Source organism: Sminthopsis crassicaudata, chromosome 3, assembly GCF_048593235.1.
Source record: "Sminthopsis crassicaudata isolate SCR6 chromosome 3, ASM4859323v1, whole genome shotgun sequence".
NCBI lineage: Eukaryota > Metazoa > Chordata > Mammalia > Dasyuromorphia > Dasyuridae > Sminthopsis > Sminthopsis crassicaudata.
In genome coordinates this window covers 49,186,290-49,202,406 of record NC_133619.1, presented here as the reverse complement: position 1 = coordinate 49,202,406, position 16,117 = coordinate 49,186,290, and the positions used below count along the sequence as shown (strand labels likewise).

General features: G+C 34.8%; 1 protein-coding gene across 1 annotated transcript in view; it reads right to left on the bottom strand.

Moving 5' to 3' along the window:
- The window catches only part of SLC9A9 (solute carrier family 9 member A9), a 707,151-nt gene that overhangs the window by 385,618 nt on the left and 305,416 nt on the right, over nucleotides 1–16,117 (bottom strand). The window contains exons 7-8 of the mRNA XM_074298418.1: nucleotides 13,988–14,126; nucleotides 3,695–3,800 (exon numbers count right to left, since the gene is read on the bottom strand). Of these exons, the coding sequence (XP_074154519.1) occupies nucleotides 3,695–3,800; nucleotides 13,988–14,126 (245 nt within the window). The remainder of the gene's footprint in view (nucleotides 1–3,694; nucleotides 3,801–13,987; nucleotides 14,127–16,117) is intronic.

Below are 16,117 nucleotides of genomic sequence, written 5' to 3'. Positions count from 1 at the left end.
CGACAAAAAGTCTCTCTTCCCCTCCACTCCCAAGTTAATTAGAGATTTTATACCCAAAGAGTTCTTGAATATACACTTCTTTGCAGGGAGAGATGGGTAGAAATGCACTTCTACAATTATATCATGATTAGCAACTGGGCTTGTGGAGGGAGATGTGAAAAATTTTAATCTCACCAGTTTTGATGGTCTTAGCTCTCAAATATTATAATGTTATCTTATCCTTTACAACATGTCTCTGGTTCCCTGATCCTATCATGATGACTGAAAGATTCTTGTAGCCACTTCTTAGTTACATGACCCAGCTTTGGATTTTTATCACAGCTCTCCTTCAGCCCTTCCTATGATCAATGCTATAAAAATATTAGGTTAGCAGAGGACCACTGTAAAATAACAGTATCCTATTAGTGATCCCTACAGTGCCTAAGTGCAGTCTCATTTCCATTAGTCTGCACAAGAACCTCAGTAGGACAATAGAATGCTTGATTCGGAATCAAGAAGTCCCAGGTTCAAGTCCAGACTCCGACACTTACTAGCTGTATGACTTAATCTCTCTCCCCTTCAGTTTTCTCAACTATAAAATGGAGATAATCATAGCATCTATTTTCCAAGGTTGTTGCCAGGACCAAATGAAAGCACCTTGCAAATCTTAAATCCCTGCAATTTTGCAAAGGTATTTCTGAGATATGCATGCAAAGTTAGAAAGTCCATCAAATATTCATATGGACTATTTGTATCCAACCTGATGCAGAGCATTCTGAGGGCAAAGTATTCCAATCAGCTACAGTGTAACTAGACTCTAACACAGTGATGAAATTTTGGCACTCCTTGAGAATGTAGGACAACAGCCATTATTATTAAATCTAACAAACTTGGGATAGTTATTTTCTCTTTCTTTTTTGATAACCTAATTTGTAGCACAGTCTTTTACAGTGAAATTGAATATTTAAATGGTGCAAAAATTGAAGATGCCTTCTTTACAAAAGCCTGAATAAAATCTGGGGGTTCTCTCTAGTCATAAAGGTATATCCTTTACATTCTTTCTTTCTTTATTTATTTTTTTACAATTATATGTTCCTATCTTGGAGTCGGTGAACTTGTTTGTTTTAAAAATATTTTGATAAAATATTTTATTGATAAAATAAAACATTTAACTATATTTTAATACAACTGGTTTCTCTCATAAAACTATATATTTTATTTCATATATTTAAAAACTTGGTTCTGGGAAAAGGTCTATAGGCTTCCTCTGATTGCCACAACAAAAGATTAAGAACCCTGGTCTTGGACTACACTTATTTTTCTATTTCTTAATTCATGTTATATCAAATATTCATTCCTCTTTCCACCACATTAAATGCTGGCTACTAAGATTCTGACCATTGGATCAATCCATATGAATTAGATAACTGCCTGTCTTTTTTTTTTTTTTTTTTAAACTTTAAACAAGTAGGCCAATAGAACCTATTTTGTCTCTTAACGATACTCACAAAAAGAAGTATAATCAGTTTGTAAGTGAATTTTTCATTTTTCAGAACATGGAAAAATACTGATATTTTTCTCATAAAACTTTTGGGGATTTCTTTTTTCATTGATTTTAATAATTATTTCAGTACTGTGGAAAGTTCCCCTTTCTGGAGATAAGAGATCAAGATACTTTCACTGGTACTGAGGAGATTGTTGAGAGGCAGAGTTAGGGTTGGTAGTGAGCACTGGAAGCTTTCCTGCTCTCAAGAAAGACTCAGCCTAATGAATATTTTGTGTCAAAAAAAAATCAGTATTTTTAGTTTTTCAAAAATAATTTTTTTCATGGTGTCACATATAAGAGAAAATGAATGGGACCACAGGTCCAAGTCTATCATTGGTTTATCTTAGCTTTAAAATGAACACAGTGATATTGATAACAGCCATTCCTGTCTCCTTCCAAAAGACAGATGATGACAATGTTCATATGGAGATAACAAAAGTAGAGGTAAACATGGCAGAGGTTATGATGTATCACCTTAATGGTAAAAACCCAAATAAGTCAAAATTTAAAAAAAATGAGGGTTAATTTTGAAACATTGGTTGTAATGGCATCTATATAGTACAATTATAAAATTCAGGGTATCCCAAAATTCTTAATTGTAAGCAATTAAAGTTTACAACTAAACTAAGACTTTGAAGATATACTTTATAGGATCTTCCAGGAAACCAGAATACACACATTTTTACATACCCCATAAGAATTCTTATTCAAATTCAGGTTGGTTGATAACAACTATTAAGTTTCCTTCCAATTCAGAGATTTGAGGATATTGGGATACTATTAGTGCAAAATTCTTTCCTATAGCTTGTGAATGGGGTTATAAATACTAACTGAAAGCAAGATACTACAAGGTAAATAAAATACAAGATAAATGCCAAGGGGAAGAAGGGGAGCAGACAGAAGTGAAGGATTGTTGAAAGGGAGGTGAAAAAGTATCCAAAAGAAATTTCTTCAAAGTTAGCATTTTGCTTCAGGTCATATTGAACTCTTTAGCGTGGAAAAGCATTCAATCATTGAATATATTCATGTACAAATTATCAGTATCAAAGATAGACTGGCTTCCCAAACCATTTAATCAAAGCAGCTGATTTTCAGAGGAATTCATTCAACAAATATTTAATAAATGACTGTTATTTATAATGTGCTGTGTTCAGTGCTGAGGGTAGTACAAAGATAAATATGACAGTATCCCTGCCTTCAAGGAGCTATCAGTCAAGCATGTAGATAACAATTCATTCTTTATTGGTGAAAAACATCAAAAACGATGGATTAAAAATGTTCCAGCAAGTTTGTGGATTTGTAATGTAACTATGCAAATGTCTTAGTCATTCTTAATTGTTGTTGTTGTTCAGTTGTATTCATCTCTTTGTAACCCTATGGATCCTATCCCCATGGAGTTTTTTGTTTTGTTTGGTTTTTTTTTTTTTTTTAAAGATGCTAGAGTGATTTGCTATTTCCTTCTCTGGGAAATTAAGGCAAGTGAAGGTTAAGTTACTAATTTGGGTAAATGCTGAGGCTGTATTTGAACTACTTTCTGACGCAGGAGCAACACTTTACCCACTGAGCCATTTAATCACCTCTTTCTTAACTACTGCATGTCAGATATTTATATAATTGAATGTGGTTAACAGCATAGTATCTAATACAATGCATTGCACACAATAGACATTTAATAAAAATTAGTAGAATTATAATTGAGGTAAATTGGCCCATGCTGCTTGGTTGCCACTTCAAAAATTATAATTAAAAAATTATGATGACATTAGTCATTGCTTTTTGACAGTTAAAGGAAAGCCAGTGTCCTTTTCAACCAAGCTGATGGAAGAAGAAAAACCGTTTATCATGGAAACTCTGAATAGAGACTTTCATTTATAAAGTTATCTGTCACCTCTATAAACTGATCACTTTTAGATTTCAACATCTCCACTGACCAGTAATGAAAGTAGGAGAAATAGCCTTCTGGAGACTTTCCTTTAAGCTGTCTTATAGAGAACAGATGAATTATGATCTTTTTTTGTTTCTTTGTTTGTTTTCCAGGGCACACAGTAGAGGTCTAGTCCAAATGAGATTCTTTAAGGAAAACTCCATTTCATCTTCAGCTCCATCATGGAAAGATACGCACAAATTTATGTCCCCACACCCACTGGATCTGCCAAATGAAGTACTAACCTGTCAGACCCGCAGCTTCTGCAGACAAGAAGGCACTCCAAGACAGGAGGAAAAACAGACCTGTTTCCAGCATGGGGAACTCACATAGCTTCGTGAATTTGGTCAAGTGATAAAGATTTATTAAGGAAAACAACAACTAGTTGATCTTACGGCACATCTGACCCAGTATTACAGAGAGACATTGTGTTAGAGTGGGAGTTTCAGAAAAACAAGCAGAGCACCTGAGTTGGATGCTTAGACCCCTTACTTACATCGTCAGGATATGTCACTTCTCTTTGGTTGGTCTCAGTTTCTCTGTTAAATAAAACAGTTGGATTACATTATGTTTAAGGTCTCTTTTGACTTAAAATCAATTTTCAATGCTTAGTAACAGACTGAACCAAGAGAGAAAGCCAAGTCTTTCTCAGTCATTATATTCATATCTTTTCCAGTATGAAGTGGAAAGTTCATTCCAGTGATTCCTTATTAAATCAAATATAAACATTTCTGTCACTTAAAGTCTTTTATAACTTGACTACAGCCTTCCTTTCTAGTCATAAAACTAGGACCCAATTATTGCGGCTAATAAGTAATGAAATGGTTGCATTATTTGAATTTGTACTGCATATTTCTACCATCTTGAGTTGTGATACTTTATATAATCATAATTTTGAATAATTTTGAATTTGAATACATGCACCCACATCACAAAATTCATTATTATAGACCTAACTGTATTATACAGTACTCTCTTTCACATATGCTTCAATCTACCCAAGCTGGCTTTCTTTTTGTCTCTCACATATAATATTACATATCCAAACTCTGTAACTTTGCTCAGGCTATCCCTGATGCCTGGAATACCTTCTCTCCTGACTTCTGTTTCTTAGAATCCCTACTTTCCTTCCAATTTAAGTTCAAGCACTATTTTCTACATGCTTTCCTAAGCCCCTTAATTATTAGTTACCTGCTCCCCTCCATTATCATAAGGGTGTCATAATTTCCTCACCTAAGGCTAAGTGAGATGATGTCCAGTTAATCAATTTGTAGACAAACTACAAGTGAAAATTTCATTCTAACTGTAGTGAAATTGTATAACAATTATGTTTGAATAATCAAGAAAATTTGGTTGACCCTCAGGACTTGTCCATAATTGACCAAACTAGTTAAAATCACATTCATTTAAAAAGTGTAGCAAGCATGTCATTTTAGTCTTGTGGAAGAGAAAGGAGGTATCAAGGAGGATCATTGGCTCTAGAGGCATCTTGGAGCATAAGAACTGTGTGAGAGAAGTCTCTAAGAATGTTTGGCTTTTTCTTCTGATACCTTTCTATTCATAGAGACCATAATATATGCTGCTATTTGACATTCAAAAGTTTCTAGTAAATTGAATTTTGCTTCAACCACAAAGAGACCAATCTGGGTTAACTAGAAAGAAATATAAATATTAAGTTATGCAGAGAATCCAAACTCTGTCTAGACATTAAGAATTTTCCTAACTGGAAGCCCAGACCACTTGTGACTGAGATCATAACTTTTAGCCTAAAATAAATTTCCTAAAGCAGAAATGGACCATAAGGGCCATTATGCTGCTCCCTGGCTAAAATCAAATTTAATTGTAATAGGCTATTACTGATCTATATATCTGTGGAATGTATGTTCCTCAAGTGTAGTAACTGTTTAATTATTGGTTGTTGTTGTTGCTATTTTTTAAAAATCATCAATGCCTAGCATATTGCTAGGGAACATATTGTATGCTTTAATATATGCTTGTTAAAGGACATTGATCCAGAAATGCTTTGGAGTTCCTCATGTGCACTATGACTTATTTGGGGATCTTTAAGAACTGCAAAAATCAGATCCTTTGAGAAAATAGAGAGATAATTTTTTTGGAGGGGAAATCTCTTACAAAAGTGGGGAAGAATGGTTTAGCCATGGGCAAGAAAATTGAAAATTTTCTGTGAGTTGACTTTCATCTAGAGAAATGGCCAAGGGAGACTGGAATTCAGGAGGAGCAAAAGAGGAGGGTTAGATTACTCCTCCAACAATGTTTGAGGTCGCTTTAGAGGGCATAATGCAGCTGAGATTTAGATCATTTAATAGATTTTGTTTTCCTTATGAGAGAAACATGATGTAGAGGGATTATAATACTCAATAACAAGGAAGCTGTCAATGCCTTTTTGGAATAACTAAGATGGGGAAGATGTTTTGTTGTTTTCCTCCAATTTAGACAAGGTATCTTATGTTTGGAAGTCACTGTTTTTTTTTCTGATTTTTCCAGGGTGAAATTTAATTTCTAATCTTCAGATTGACAATGAGATAGAGAGTATATGACCAGAGCCTGCCAATAAATGAGAATTTATATATTCTGAAGGCTTACATAATAGCTGTTCAGATAGTTGTGATGGGGAGATCACTTGTTATAGTTGTTTACATGACAGAGAGTTGAAGTCAGGGTGACTTAAGTAAAAACTCTTCTAGTCATATAACTGGCCAATTCCCTTAACCTCTCTTTCACCTCAGTTTCCTTCTCTGTAAAATGGATATAATAATAGTACCTATTATGGAGTTATTGTGAAGATCAAAAAAGATTTTATATAAATATAAATCATTTTATAAAATTTGAAACATATAAATGTTAGTTATTTCTCATCATGATTATTAATATTGAAAAGGAAGACTAGATTAAGAGTAAGGAAGACTTTACATTAAGGTAGGGATTCTCAATAATTTTGTGTGTACTGGATTCCTTGAATAGTCTGGTGAAACACTAAGAATAATATTTTAAATTTATTTTTAAAGCTTTTTATTTTTTAAAACACATTCATAGATAATTTCCAACATTCACCCTGCACAACCCTGTGTTCCAATTTTTTTTCTGCCTCCCTACCTCTCACCTCCTCCCTTAGATAGCAAGCAATTCAATATATATTAAACATGCAATTTTCTATACATATTTCCACAAATATTATGCTGCACAAGAAAAATCAGATCAAAAAGGGAAATAAATTGAAGGAAAACAAAATGCAAGCAAACGACAACAAAAAAGTGAAAATTCTATGTTGTGATCCACACTCAGTCCCCATAGTCTTCTCATTTGGTGCAAATGGCTCTCTCCCTCATAAGTCTATTGGAATTGGCCTGAATCACCTTGTCATGGAAAAGAGCCACGCCCATCAAACTGATGATTATTGTTGTTGTGCACAATGTTCCTCTGGCTCCACTTATTTCACTTAGCATCAGTTCATGTAGGTCTCTCTAGGCTTTTCTGAAATAATCTTGTTGATGATTTTTTATAGAAAAATAATATCCCATAACTTAATTAGCCATTTCCCAATTGATGGGCATCTATTAATTTTACAATTCTTTGCTACCACAAAAAAGAGCTACTACAGACATTTTTGCACATGTGGGTCTTTTCCCCTTTTTTATGGTCTCTTTGGGACACAGGAAACACAACAAAGACACTGCTGGATCAAAGGTCATGCATAGTTTGACAGCCTTTTAGGCATAGTCCCATATTGCTCTTTAAATCAGTTCACAACTCCACCAACAATGTATTAGTGTCCAAGTTTTTCCCACATCCCCTCCAACAGTCATCATTATCTTTTCCTGTCATATTTGAGATTTTATATTTTAGAAATAAGGTCTTTATCAGAACTCTTGGATGTAAATTTTTTTCCTACTTTACTGTTTCTTGTTTGCATTGATTTTGTTTGTACAAAAACTTTTTAACTTAATACAATCAAAATTATCCATTTTGCATTCCATAATGTACTCCAGTTCTTCTTTGGCCACAGATTTGAGAGGTATACTATGATTTGTTCATCTAACTAGAATATCATTCTTTATGTCTAAATCATGAACCCAATTCAACCTTATCTTGGTATAGGGGGTTAACTGTGAATCAATGGTTAATGTCTGCAATACTAATTTCTAATTTCCCCAGCAATTTTTGTCAAATAGTGAGTTCTTATCTTAGAAGCTGAAGTCTTTAGATTAAAATTATATAAAAACCATTGAGTCATGTGTTTTGTGAACCTAATATATTCCACTGATTGCCTACTCTACTTCTTAGCCGGTACCTAATGGTTTTGATGACTGCTGTTTTATAATAGTTTTAAGTCTGGTACAGTTAGGACACCTTCATTTGCAATTTTTCCATTAATTCCCTTGAAATTCTTGACCTTTTGTTCTTACAGATGAATTTTGTTATTATTTTTTTCTAGCTTTGCAAAATAATTCCTTGGGAGTTTAATTGGAATGGCATTGAATAAATAGATTAGTTTAGGTAGAATTGTTATTTTTATTATGTAAGCTCAGCCTACCCATGAACACTTGATATTCTTCAATTGATTATATCTGACTTTATTTATATGGAAAGTGTCTTACAATTGTGTTTATACAGTTCCGGATTTTATCTTGACAAGTAGGCTCCCAAATATTTTACATTACCTATGGTTATTTTAAATGGAATTTCCCTTTGCATCTCTTGTTGCTGGACGTTGTTGGTAACATATAGAAATTCTGACAATTTATGTGGATTTATTTTGTATCCTGCACATTTGCTAAAGTTGTGAATTGTTTCCAGTAGCTTTTTAGTTGATTCCCTAGGATCCTCTAAGAATACCATCATATTACCCGAAAAGGGTGATAATTTGATTTCCTCATTACTTACTCTAATTCCTTTAATTTGTTTCTCTTATCTTGTTGCCAAAACTAACATTTCTAATACAATAATAAATAGTAATGGTGATATTAGGCAGCCTTGTTTCATCCCTTATCTTAATGAGAATGGTTCTAGTTTATTCCCAATACATTTGATGATTACTGATAGTTTTAAATAGATATAACTTATCATTTTAAGGAAAACTCCAGTTAAAATAATATTTTTAAATGAAAAAAAAAAAAACCCACAGGATTTCAAAGGAAAGCAATTCTTTTGGAATGTAGTTACCCAGATATCTGGGTTGTATCTCCTTGTATCATGGAATCTCTTTAAGATTTGCTTCCAGTGCCCTTTCATTCAAGTGTCCCTTCCTGACCTGTAAGTTCAATCCTTCTATTATTTACTCACTCTACATTTTGTGGAGAGGGGCTCATGATTTGTATTTACTTCTCTAGAAATATGTCATATGTTCCAGGTGGACCACAAGTTCTTTGAGGCTGGGGATCATATTATTTTTGCATTTCTATCTCTAGCACAATTTTTTGCAGATTGGAAATAACTGCTTAATAAATATATGGGACTGATGGGAGCCTTAGGAAGTGTTTAATAAATGCATGTGATTGATACACAAGGGCCTTAGGAACCTTAGGAAGTAGTGCTTAATGAATGCATGCGATTGATACACTGGGGCCTTAGGCATTTTCTAGCCTAACTCTTTCCTTTTATAGATGAGGAAACTCAAGTTGAGAATGACTAAGTGACCTTCGTGATTTTTCCAAAGTCATAACTATAATGAATACTGGAGCCAAGCCTTGTTCTGTGATTCTAAGTCTTTCCCACTATACCTATATTGTCTGGTTTCAAGTTCTGTCTGTGACTCTGAGCTATCATTAAATTTCTCTAAGCCACATATCCCTTAACTCTAAAATGGAAATACCATTTTTTACTACCAGCTTCATAAAGCATTATAAGAAAACACTTTGTTGACTGTAAAATGCAATATAAATGTGAAGTATAGTTTTTTAATGGGTCTATGATCTCATCTCTATAGGTAAACTATGATCATGATTTTTAAAAAATTTCATTGCTGTTGTTGTTTAATTGTTTTTATTCATGTTCAACATTTCATGACCCCATTTTTTTTTTTTTTTTTTTTTTGCTTTTTTGGTTTTTGCTGTTGGCTGTTTTCTTCTAAAGCTCATTTTTACAAATGAGGAAACTAAGGCAGATGGGATAAAGTGACTTGACCAGAGTAACAGCTAGTAAGGGCTTCAGGCTCAGCACTCTTTCCACTGCAATGAGGAAATTGTAGGAGTGGGTTTCTTCACAACAATTTTACAAAGCACCTTTGCGAAAAGCTGAAAATGAGGGGGTGGGGGCAGGGGAGAAACTCTTTGTGAAAAAGAAAAGATTTGGGTTATCTTCAGGTTTTTGCTAAGACAAAACTCAGGAATTATTCTGATTATGAATTAGCCATCTTTACTCCTTTTTAAGCAAGCATTTTGTGTGTGTGCATGTGTGTGGCAACATTTGTTCTGATAAAAAGACAAGCATTTAAGCTGGCTTTTACAGTACTTTGGATCTCCCAAATGAGCTTGGCAGACAGTCTTGTATGCTACAAAAGAAGAATTCTGGCTGGCATGAACTCACCCTGTTTAGAATATCAGCAGACACACACAAGGCAGAGGGGCAAGCTGCCATTTTGACCTTCTCCAGAGGATGGTTCCATTTTGGTCCAGATCCAAGGCTTGGGTCAAAGCCATGGGGCAACTGAAAAGCACTCTGCTCCTTGCCTCTATTTCTTGCCCTTAGGAGCACTGGAGCTGGCAAGGGTCTTAGAAGTCTTTCCAGCTCAACCTTAAGTGATTTGTCTAAAATTTTGACCCTGACATCCCGACTCTAAATCCAGAGGTGTTTTTTTTTTTGACTCTCCCAGCTTGCCAGCCTCTCTGGGACTTTAGAAGAGATCCTTATATTGAATAGTTGCTCCATAAATATTTGTGGGATTTGAAAGTCATTGATCACTGTATTAAATCTAATTGTTCTTTTCTGTCCACAAGTCTCACAAACTCAATGATATTTAATGATCTCATTCTTTCCTCTCCTTCAGGAAACCCTCTTTTCCATTGGTGTCCAAGAAATTACAATAACCTGGTTTTCTCTAGCTTTGTGACTAGTTCCATTTCCTCTTCTATTTTTTTTTCTCTGGGCATTGAGGTAACACAGTGGATTGAGAGCCAGCCCTGGAATCAGGTAATCTCATATTTCTGAGTTCAACACTTATTAACTGTGTGATCTTGGCCAACTCACTTAAGTTTCCCTCAGTTTCCTCATCGATAAAATGAGGGAATGGCAAACCACTCCAATATCATTGCCAAGAAAACTCCAAAAGAAACTGCTAAACAAACTATCTTCCTTGGAGTATTTAAAAATGCCCAATTGTGTGGATGCTTGAATGTGCTATGGCAAAAAAGAATATGGAACTGGGAATGAGAAGCCTTGATTTTTCTAGTCCCAATCTGTTGCTTTCAAGTCATATGACTAGAAGCAAATAAGTAAATAGAGGAAATGAAGGAGAACTGAATTCAAGTCTGACCTCAGCTGTAGGATTCTGAGTTATCTTAATCTTTCTTAGTTTCCTCTTATGAAAAATGGAGTGATAATAGCACCCTTGCTGAGAGTTGTGAGCATCAGATGCTATAGTATCTGTAAAGTGCTTTGAAAAATAAATATAATGGTACTAGCGGCTGCAATATTATGTAGGTAGTGGTGACAGTAATAGTAGTATTTGTAGTAATTGTAGCAGTGAATCTGTCTGAGCCTTTATTTCCTAATCAATAAACTCAAGAAAAGGATTTTTTATGGGAATTACAGGATTCTAAATTTGGAAGTATAAGGGACCTTAAATATCATCTAATTTTATAGATGAAGAAACTAGATCTAGAGAAATTTAAATATTTTGGAAGAGATGAGGATAAACTAAAGGGCATATAGGTATAGAGCATATATGGATAGAGGCAGGCTCAAAGAAGACCTGAGTGAAGGTTCCACATTTGAGACATACATCCCTGCACCTCAGTACTCCTAAGAAACTCTTTAAAACCATAAATAGCACAATAAATGCAAGGTTATAAATTCAATAGCCTATTGATCTTGCTACAGAAAATAAATTTGGAAAGGAACAGAGAGGAAAAGTAGAAGATGATTCCTGGAACTCAAAGCTCAGCTCTGGAGGAAGAAATTTTAGGAATTCATTGACACAGAGATGCAAAGTAAAGATATAAGAATGGGTCACTTCATCAAAGGAGAGTGGGAGAAAACTTAAAAGGAGTATATAATATTTAATTGGATTATACCATTCCTGTTATTTCATTGGAATAGGTTACTCCCTGTGTGGAAACCCTCTCTTTCTATCACCACCATAAGCCAGGTTTTTATTCTATTGATCCTGGATTACTGTAATAACTGAACATATCTCTGCCTTTACCCTTGTTTTCCTGTGGTCCAGGGGTTCTTAAATTTTTTGAGTGTCATGGAACCCCTTCAGTTTGGTAAAACCTACGGTTTCCTCAGAATATGATTTTAAATGCATAAAATAAAACATGTATGGTTGCAAAGAGTAACAATTATATTAAAGTTATCAAAATATTAAAAATTCTAACCCTGCTATCCATAGGTCCCAGGTTAACAATTCTTCTCCTAATCCATCTTATTATGAAACCAATTTTATTAAAAGCCTGTACTTATTACCCATTCCCCAGATCAAAAGCTCAAATGACTCTTCATTGCCTATTGAATAAAAGTGAGAAGCCTCTGTCTGGCATTCAGAGGCTCTTGCCATCTGAGCTCATTTTAACTTTTTAACCTTATCTCTTTCCACTTGCCAATCCTCCACTCCAATCAGAGCAGTCAGTCCCTTCACCATCATCAGAATGTGCAGAGCTCATTTTCTTTCATTTCTCTTTGCTTCTCTCTCTTCTCCTCCTATCTTTCTCCCCTGAATTCCTGGTTTCAAAATTTTTCTCCATCCTTCAGGAGGCAGCTAAAAGCCCATCTCATCTGGGAAAATTTACCTGATCGTTCTACTTTTTTTCTTTTTTCAGTTCTCCTAACATTTATTTTGCATACACCTTATTATTTAATCGTTTATCACCCCTCATCATTTGCCAATTACTTTTTGATTGTTTCTCTAATTTTTTAAGAGTTCACTCCTCGGGAGGGCAGATATTAGAATTATTTCAAATGTTTTGAAGTGAAAATGAAATCATACTTTTGATAAATGCTTAATTCAATTGAATTTGCTTCAACATATAGTGCCTGCACTAGACTCCATCCCATATTCCATAGATGTATAGACACTGGCAAATATACATAGGAGAGTTCTGATTCTGAAATACAGTAACCAGTTCACACAATCTTGAGAAGGAGCTCAATTATTATCAAAAGTTAGTAGAATGTTGATTGTTTCCTGATTTATGCCTGTCTCTTAATAAACCTTTGAACTTTTTGATTTCTGGTACTGAAACTGGTGACAAAAATATCATTCTTGGTTCCTTCTACAGAGACAATATGATACTAAGAAAAAGAACTGGGTCTGGAGTCAGAGATTGTTTGTTGTTGTTGTTTAGTCATTTTCAACTTATCATGACCTTATTTGGGATTTTCTTGTTAAAGATACTGGAGTTATTTTGACATCTCTTTCTTCAGCTCCTTTTATAGATGAGGAAACTGAGGCAAACAAGGTTAAATGATTTGCCCGGGGTTACCCGGTAAGCGTCTGAGGCTAGATTTGAACTCATGAAGATGAGTATTCTTGATTTCAAGCTTGGAGTTGTATGCATTATTACTACCCTGGAATCAGAGAAATCTAGATTCAATCCTGACTGTAATGGAATCAAAGATGTAGAACTAGAAGGATCTTAAGTTTATTTAGTTCAAAATCCATATTTTTCAGGCAAGGAAATTGGGACGCAGAGATATTAAGTAAAACCAGGATTTGACAAATTGAATTTTAGCACAATTTTAACTATACTGTACGAGTTTCCTCATTTATGAATATGAGTGTAGGACTCATTAACTTCTAAGATCTTCTCTATCAGTGTATGATCTTATTATCGTCAGAGAGGTTGTTTCAGGTTATCCAGGGAGCTTGGTTGGGGTCAGATTGTTGCAAAAATATTTGGTTTCATCTGTGATTGGAAAAATGCTTGTTGGTACATTGGATGGGGGACTAAATAGAGGATCAGGAAAACCCAAGCTAAATTCCTACCTCAGCTGTGTGACTTTGGGCTGGGCAAGCCCTTTAAACCCAGTTTGTCTCAGTTTCCTCCCTTGTAAAATAATAATATTACTAGTACCAACTTTCTTGTTGCAAGAATCAAGTGAGATAATATTTGTAAAGCACTTTGTAAACTTCAAAGCTCTCTATGAATGCCAGTTATTATCACTGAATCCACAACTGACCTTACAGTTTTGCATTTGGTTTTTGGACCACATAATCATGACTCATTGTCCATCTTTCTTGACATACAACAAATTGGGATTTTGCTCTTCCATCTCAAAAGGCTTCCAGCCTATAGAATTCTTTTTAAAAATAAGTTAAAACAAAATAAAAAGAAACCAAAATAGCCAACAACAAAGGATATCAGAGCCGTGACTACAGCATAGGCGGATCCCATGGCGAATGATCCAGCAAAGATTCCGAGGAAGTTTCCAACAGATTGGAAGAAGGCAGCAGCATCAAAAGTGTTTGGGTTGTCCTTAGGACTATAAATAGATATAGAACTGAAAAGACAAAAAAGAAGGAGAATGAGTTAGTGCAATCATAGAAGCACAAAGCCCAGATCAGCCCTTAGTGACCCGTATTGCAAGAATGAATTCTTTCTTCCAACAAGGTGGTTTTGAAAAACTGCCTGATAAAGATAGAGATCTGAGCAAAGCCGGCCTTTTTAGCAGCCTGATCTCAGAATTTCCCCATTCTGCTGCCAGTCAGTAAACATTTTTATATCAGAAGCATCGTAAAGAATATCGTTTCTGAGCAAACTAGACATTAAAACATGGTAGGTGTATAAGGAATCTGCAAAGAAGATGGATAACGGTGAATTATTTATTGGCCATATGTCTTTGGTGCTGTTATATATTCACAAATGTTCCTGGTTTAAAAACGTGCACTTTTATGGCTTATGCACAAATGGCCTATACAAATCACGGTGTGTACAGAATCTTCAGCTGTGATCTTGTCGTAAACCACAAGGCATTTCTCTTCTTCGCCAGTGTAACCCTCAGAAATAGAACTCCAGCAATGTCAACTGTAGCGTAATATTAACCTCTAGGGAGAAAAAAGCCCACATTTTCCCACAGAAAAAAACTGCTGCAGCTGCTAAAGGTTATCTTTTATGTCCTAGTTCTGGCAGATGCCATCAGATTTATTTCCACTAAGGAAATCATTCCACCAGTGGGAGTGCTATATTCTTCCACAGCTTTCCATGTTTACCATTTTCTACCAGTTACCACCAAACTTAGCATGCTCATATCAAGGAGAAGCCATTTTCTATGGTAGGAAACTTTCAGCATCACCATGTTAAAATTAATGGAGTTGCCAAGATTAGATGCTTCCCAAAAACTCATTAAGTTACACTCCTGATGTTGGTGACTTTCTTTCTTTGAATATAGGATCTTGTAAACTCATTAGAATTCAAATCAAAAGATTTGGAGATAAAAATTTATAGGGCAGTTTGTAGTGGGCTAAAGTGAAAGGTATCTCTGACATAAATCTAAACTTGGACTTTACAAGAAGACAGGTGAAATATTTCCAGCTCTGATGATTTGTTTTCTAACCTGATATCTTTGATCTAGAGACTAGTTAAAGGGAGCACTAGAAAGCAGAAACTAATTCTCTGATAGGAAGCCCAATGCATAACAGTTTGTTTGAAATATGCTTAGTTTTTATCTCATGACTTTAAGCTCCAGAACTAGGTCAAACACTTTTCTCTTTGATCTTATAATTGGATAATGAAGAAGAATGTGGATATTGAGTGTAACCCTTGAAATTTATGAGAAAAAAGTACTGCCTTTGATGTGCCCATCCCCCCATTTTTATAAAGTATTATGCTTTGCAGAAAACCAGGTTTAGGCCTATTGTGTGTGCTGGTAACAAGGGATGCCATAAAGCCTCATCACCCAGTGCTCAAAGCTTATTTATAGGCTTGAGCTACTGGCTTTGACTGAGATTAGCAAACTTCTCCATTCCAATGTGATAATGATAAATATAATGATAAAACATTCTGTTTGCATTCTGCCCTCCAGGGAGGCTTTTCACATATTAACACAGCTTTGCAAATAATTTTCCAAAATCATTAGGTTGGCGTAGATGCCTTTTGATGCACAGAATTTGCATTCAACTCAATTCAAACAGGAAAAAGCATTCACTGACTCTGAAGTCAGTCAGAATTCAGATACCACTGTATATATGTGCTCTTGGACAAAGCATTCAGTTTTTCTGTATCAATATTTCCTCATGTGCAAAATGTGAGACTGGACCAGATAGAGAGCCATGTCTAGCTTTTGTTCTATGGTGCCCAAATCCTATGTTCATCAATTCAATTTATTAAGTGTTTACTATATGTAAGATACTATGTTAGATGCTAGGCTTTTTTATAAATCCCATTATAAAATACATATCCTACTGAATGAGTTGGGGGTATTACAACATGTTTAGTGATAAGTAAACATAAAATAAATAAGAAGGGTAGGTTTTGTTTTTCCTTCATATTTGT